This window comes from Meleagris gallopavo, chromosome 6, assembly GCF_000146605.3.
Source record: "Meleagris gallopavo isolate NT-WF06-2002-E0010 breed Aviagen turkey brand Nicholas breeding stock chromosome 6, Turkey_5.1, whole genome shotgun sequence".
Classification (NCBI taxonomy): Eukaryota; Metazoa; Chordata; class Aves; order Galliformes; family Phasianidae; genus Meleagris; species Meleagris gallopavo.
Window position 1 is genome coordinate 37,180,961 of NC_015016.2, and position 7,203 is coordinate 37,188,163.

At 39.2% G+C, this 7,203-nt stretch overlaps 1 protein-coding gene across 2 annotated transcripts in view; it reads right to left on the reverse strand.

The window, feature by feature from the left end:
- Positions 1–7,203, reverse strand: part of NEK10 (NIMA related kinase 10) — a 93,924-nt gene that overhangs the window by 86,277 nt on the left and 444 nt on the right. For both annotated transcript variants that reach the window (XM_031553945.1, XM_019616525.1), the window contains exons 2-3: positions 1,026–1,140; positions 647–707 (exon numbers count right to left, since the gene is read on the reverse strand). In XM_031553945.1, coding sequence (XP_031409805.1) covers positions 647–707; positions 1,026–1,099 — 135 coding nt within the window. In that variant the 5' untranslated portion in view covers positions 1,100–1,140. The remainder of the gene's footprint in view (positions 1–646; positions 708–1,025; positions 1,141–7,203) is intronic.

The window sequence follows — 7,203 nt, forward strand, 5'->3', positions numbered from 1 at the left end:
AGATTTTACAATATCCTAAAAGTTTCAAGCACTTATATTTATGCCCAGAAGAGTTTTAGCTGAATTATTATTCTCTGAAGACGAATTGCTTATGATTAAAATGCTGGTTTTTAATTTTCTGTTCCTTATTACTCTTACTTTATTACATGTTACTTTATTATATATTGTAACTAATAAATCTCTAATCCTACCTTCTACAGAAATTTTGGAAGGGCATTGAAGAAAATTAATCCACAAGGCTACTTGACTGCGTCTGTTAGTACCTGAATACAATGTGTTCGAGATTATAACAAATAATTTTCCTGTTTAAATAATGATTATGGCAGAATAGCACAGGAATTGGCTCAGCTTCATTCTTCCAAACTTTCTGAGTAGGATTTATCTCACAGAGAAGCTATAATATTGCCAAGGGGGAAGGAAAAAAAAAGGACACCACATACACTACACAAGATTTTACTAACACAATTAATCATAATGGAACACAACAATATCACAAGCATGTGCTACAAACCATAGTCAACTGTATTTGTGATTATACAGTTATACAGCATGTTTAATAATAGCTATTATTATATAAATATTATGTATATAATTATATAATTGTGTTTATATAACTTATTATTATTTAAATATATATATATTATACCTGTTGTTTACTTGATGGAGCATTTAAGATAGACTGAAGTCTTTGAAGGTCAGAATAGTCCCTAGAACAAAACACAACAGCATAGTATATAATATATTAATAGTTACATAAAAGTACTTCTTAAGAGTAAAGAAAATCAATAAACAATGCTACTGACAGAAAATAAAATTGTCTACTGTCCTCATTTTGCATGGAAAAGAATTTAGAACCTCACCAGAATGCCTTAAATCAACAGAGGTGTAAATAAACTTTGTGACCAGAGTAACAGTTGTCATGTTTATACTGCATTTCAAATTAAAGCATTCTGCTTTGGCAGCTAGTACAAATTCCACGCGGGTTCTGCTGAAGTTCAAACAAAGTAAGACATCAGATACTATACCTCATAGAAATCCCATGAGGTTTTTCGTCTGTTGCTTTTTCTGTGCTCTTCAGCTTTTTGTCCTGATCAGGCATTGTGCATCAGTCTCATCATCACATGGCTAAAGCACTCATTTCTTTAAAAATAAAAAATATAGAGTTATATCATTGCAGCATTAAACACTAAATGCCTATCTACAGAACTAAATGAAAAGAAAAAGAAAAAACAAAACAAAACAGAAACAAAACAAACAGACAAAAAAATAAAAAACAGCTCTAGCATTTTTTCAACATGAAACCTTAGGCATTAAATGAGGATACCTTTTGGAATTCCATATATTAACGAGAAATTTATAAATGTAAAATACAGAACATTTACTTTCCCAACAAATTTTTGGTGAGGGTAAATAGTACTAGCTGTCTTGCTGCTGTGCTTCCCTTTTATTAGGATTTTTCCTCTTCTTGCTTAATTTTACCATTATTTCTCACAATGGCTTGTTTATATTAAAATAGGCATTAAGTTTGTGTCATACAATGTATTATTCAGACAACATAGGAGATAACACCTTTACCATGTAATTACAAAAGATGAATCAAGGATAGAAAGAGGAGGCATCTGACAATCATATGCAAAGTAATACCTCATACTGACGTATTACCTGTCTAGAAAACAATCAGATAAATTTTCTGTAGAGGTTGGAATTCGAGTCTTCTGAATTTCAGTTGAATGCCTTATACCCATAGCACTCAGCTTCTCTTGCAAAATAGGACAGAAAGTTTATTTCAATAGGTGAACACAGCTGTAATGGCCTGGCCTCAGGAGAGTCAATACCATACATTAGATCCACTGCAGACAAACATTCAGTCTATTTGTGTCACATTCAGTAGGTCTGACTTCCCACTAACAACCATGGTTTGTTGCCTGCATGTATTTGTTCAGAAAGTTGTAGAAAGAGAAAATAATCAAGTGGAACCTTCTTCTGCTATGAGGGTAATTATGTTGGTGCAGCATGATGGTTTATTATTCATTTAGTACAAGTGGAAAAAAGGAGATGGTCAGAAGCAGGTTGGAGAATTACTCAGAGAAATACATACAGCTGAATCATATTGGTAGAGCACTCGTGATTTAAAAAATGGAAATATAGCACCACTGTAGGACTCTTCCTGTCCATTCTACTACTCACTAAATATGCATAGATTGGGTGTTCCCTTTGTGTGTCTTTTACCAGGGCTTTCCCTATGAAATCTGACAGCTTTTTGTTGTTGTTGTTGTTGTTTTTCTCTTTTTGCAGTGTAGAGTTCTACTATTGATTTTTATTCCTCCTCCTGATAAAGGCAAAGAAACAAAGACAACCAGGATGGAAATAAAAGGAATACAAGCAAACCAGAAGATGCTGCTTCCTACTGAAAAATCAGAGTTGTTTTCTCAATTATACATTCTCATGTTAGACTCAAAACTAATCAAAATGCAACTGCTGACAGCATGAATCCATGCATTGTATTAACTCACTCTGGGAAGTGTCCTGTAAGACCAGTTCATCTGTTTCTGTTCTATGAAAAAAGCCTTTATCCTACCACTGGTAATCCCATAGAGAACAATGGATCTTGATCCCCAAGAAATTCCACTATTCTCCTCCATGCATCCCCTCAAAAGCATTATTAAAAACCTTCAGAACATTCCTGTGGCACCAGCTATTACTAGGGAATAAATATAAATAGAATCAGTTCTACCAGTAAGCAGACAAAACCCTTCATCTCAGATTAAATGAAGGCAGCTCAATTAATTCATTTAATTTGCTTCAAAAGCAGTGAAAGTTACAAAAAGTCAAGTACATTGTTAGGCATGTATAAGAAACCTCATGAGTACGGATTTCCACAACTTGATTTAGTAATATTTTTGTTTCTTATCCTCTCCCCAGTATCCCAATCCATTTGGCACATTGCTGAAGCACAGCATGATGCAACCATCACCTCACAGTTACACACCAGTACAGTGACACTCCCAAATTATCAACTTGCTCAAGAATATACACATACAAAGAACAGATTTCAATCAATTACCAAATCATCAAACAACACAAACCAACCATGAGTAAATACAGATAAATTCTAGAAAATTTAACATGTAAAACAGCAGGATTCCAGTACAGCCACGGTTACATTCAAAATTGTGAGGTCTTCGTGATTATCTACGAAATACCTCACAAATGTGAAACCTTACATCCACAGATTGCACTCAACCTTGCTTTAGAGCTGCCAGTCCACTGATCTGCACCACAAGGTGGTGCCTTAGTCGAGAAGAAACAGAATAGCACCTGAGTAATATTTTAGAGGCTCACTGCTGTTATAGGTGCAGATGTTCAACATGAAGCCAAATTTCATTCACTGTTGCCTGAGAAAGAAGGAATGCAGCATCCCAGGGACACAGCCCTCACCCAGCGCAGAAGGTTCATCCTGAAGCTGTCTCTCTGCTTCCTAGAGGACACTGAACGTGCACAAGTCAGTAAATACTAGAATGAAAAGTGGGCAGTGCCACCGCTGCTGAATGACCCTGCACAACCTCCATCTGCCAGCACAGCATCACAAGGCTGCATCGTCTGCTCGACTGGGAAAGCTGAATCAGATTACAACTAATCTTCTCTGTGTTAACCCTGATCACCTTATAGCTTGTCCCCAAGTACCGTTGCTGTACAAGGGCAGGGACAATATGCAGAACAGTGAATTTATCATTGTGGTTTAAAGCGTTTGAGCCCTTCAATTTGCCTCCGGGGCTAAACCGATGGAACAACCATCTGCTGGTGAAAATGGCAGCTGCTGACCTCTCCCAAAATCTGCCACTCCCCTTCACTTGTTCAGTTTATCTAGTCCAAATCCGAGAGTTTAGACAACTAAGCAGACAAAGAGCCACGTGCTTCTCTTTGTACAGTCAGTTTTCTACAAATTTAGGTCACTGTTACAGCAGCCCAATGAGCTGCTGGCAAGGAAGGGGGGGGGGACAGGAGTGCACAGCTATGAAAAGAGAAGCACAGCAAATCCTTTCATCAGGAGCCAGTCATTAAAATGTGGGTGCACAAGCACCACACCCTGACTGATGGGTACCACAGGAAACAACTCTTTGTTTTCCATGTACCAGCCATAACCCTGAGAGAAAACAGATGTGGAAAATGTCTTTATTGATTCACACAGTTACCTGCCATTCTTGAAACCATCGAATACATTCCCACCCCTGTGTTTTGTCTTTACTTGTGCCAGAAGAAATTTCCATGGAGCCAGACTATTAACTATCTTACTAGCTAGTAAGCTGGCTTCATGAGTAATGCATGCAAAACAAAACAACACTTGCATCTCACTCAGGTAGTGCCAGAGAAAGATTGAGACTGGACAACTTTCAAAAATAGAAATGCATTAAGGAAAATGTCCTCACAGCACAGATAGAGCCTTATTCAACTTCATTTAGAACAATGAAATGAAAAAAATATTAACTAATTTATTATAAATAGTGATAATTACATTTAATTAGCTATGATAACTCAATTACATAGGAAGAAAGATGCATTCTAATAGTGTTGGTACGCAGGATAGGACAAGGAACGTTCCAAGAACCCTGTCAGAAAAAATGCACATGATGAGAAACAGGAGACAAAGGAATCACCACAACAGATTTGATCTGTGGCCCAGTCTGTCTCAGATGACACAAGGTCATAAAGCTTCAGAAGGTGAAAAGAAATTCCCAAATAAACAAAACCACAAAGACATATTGGAGAATAAATGATTTCCATAAACTACAGTGTAATGTTTAAAAACACTCTTGAACAAAAAGATATCTTATGTTCTTCATAATATTATTAGCAATAACTACTGGGTGTGGATAACAGATACAAACAGCTTTATAATCTAACTAGCTGCTTGATTGATCATAAACTCCTTCCTTAATCACTCTAGTGGCTGAGTTCCACTACATAACTATATACAGAAGTTTAACTGGCTTGAGCTGGATAAAGAAGGAGTAGAAGACTTTTGATGTCGTTGTTAGATAGGAATTTATCTAATGACATAAGCTCGGTGTGAGGTCAGATGAAAAATCACTCCTTAAAAGAGTAACCATCAGCACACTAGAAATGCATTTCAAATGCGGTCAAATGTTGGCTAAGGATGCACCAAAGAAGACTAAAAAGTTCCCAAAATGTACTTTTACTTCTCCAGTCACATGAAAGCAAAGGGTTGGACTGCATCCCTCTCATTCTTGGACAGCATGGTAGTCAGAAGACGCACCATGGGGCAGTACAAGCCTAGAAAATTCCCAACCCATGAAAACGTACAGACAACATTTGAAAAGTTCTTCTCACAAGATGTATCAGCTGAATCAATATGGAAATCTGCATTTCATTTATATGAAAACTTCCATATGCATGTATTTTCTTCTTGAATTTCTTTCAATCACTTCTTAGAAGATTCTCTGAAGATAAACTAGGATTCCAAATGAAGCTCCCATTTTCCCAAAAAATGGAAACACAGTCCCCTGCTTTTCCCTCTGCACCAAACCAGTTCCAGGGAAGCCATAAAAGGCCAGGCCTGTTTCACGTTCTTGGGCACACACAGTGTGAGACTCTGGGCTTTTTTCCAGATCATATCTTGTATCTGCATTTTCTGCCTAAGCCCACAGTGCCAATCTGCAGCTCATAGATGAAGGAAAAGTAGATTTCTGAGGGGTAGATAGCAGCCTTGTACCAAGGCAAGAACCATATGTAGCTGTATGAAATTCATGCTGTTTGCCCTGCTTATCAGGCAGCCTTTGGGGGACTAGAGACACCAGGAACTATGAGAAAGGGTTTATAGTACCTTCTGAACACACAGATTAGTGAAGGTCAAGGCTGGGGACAACACTGTTAGAAGGAAGGTGGGAGAGTCCCTAGTAACACCCTTCTCTACAAATTGAAAGATAGAGATCTGATAAGTAGACTGATGGACAAGGAACTGGCTGCAAGATCGTACCCAATGGTCAATAGCTCAATGTCTGGATGGAGATTAGTGACAAGCGGTGTCTCTCAGGGGTCAGTACTGGGGCCACTGCCCTTTAATATCTTCATCAGAAACATCAACAGTAGGATCAAATGCATCCTCTGTAAGTTTGCAGATGACAACAAGCTTTGCGGTGTGGTTGACACACCTGAGGGATGGAAAAGAGACCATCCAGAGAGACCTGGACAGGCTCGAGAAACCTAGTGCAAGATCTAGCACCTGGGTCAAGGCAACCTTTACTACAAATACAAGCTGAAAGATGAAAGGATAGAGCACAGCATCCCGTCAAAAAGCATTTAGGGGTATTGTTGGATGGCAAGCTGGAATGTGTCCTCACAGCCCGGAAAGCCAATCATACCCTGGGCTGCATCAAAAGAAGTGTGGCCAGCAAATAGAGGGAGGTGATCCTGCCCCTCTAATCTGCACTAGTAAAGACTTACCTGGAGTACTACATCCAGATGTGGAGTACTCAGCAGAGGAGAGATGTGGAACTGTTGGAGTGTGTCCAGAGCAGGACCACAAAAATGATCCCAGGCATGGAACATCTCCTCTACAAGGACAGGTTGAGAGAGCTGGGGGTGTTCAGCCTCAAGAAGAGAAGGCTCCAGGTAGACCTGAGAGCAGCCTTCAAGTATCTAAAGGGGGCTGTAAGAAGGAAGGGACAGATTGTTTAACAGAATTTGTTGCAATTGGACAAGAGGAAATTACTTCAAACTAAAGGAGAGGAGATTTAGATCAGACATAAGGAAGGAGTTCTTTACAATAGGGATGATGAGGCACTGGCACAGGTTGCCCACAGAGGTGGTGGATGTCCCATTCCTGAAGAAATTCAAGGTCAGGCTGGACAGAGCTCTGAACAACCTGAACTGTTCATTGCAAAGAGTTGGACTAGATGACCTTCGAAGGTCCCTTCCAACTCCAGTGATTCCATCACTCTAGGGCGGGGACAAAGCAGCCCTTACCCAAGAGGCATTACTTCTAGCTCCCGAGGAGACCCAGTGCTGGATGTGACCTCAGGCTGGTGGATGGCACACAGCACAAACAGGTTCCCCGCACTTCCCATGCGTTACTTATGACTAGGCAGACTCGCCCCAGCACTTGATACCTTCAATGTGTTTTATACCATGTAGCACATCTGCATGCATTCCCAAATGTTAACATCACGTTTCAGTTTTTTTTTT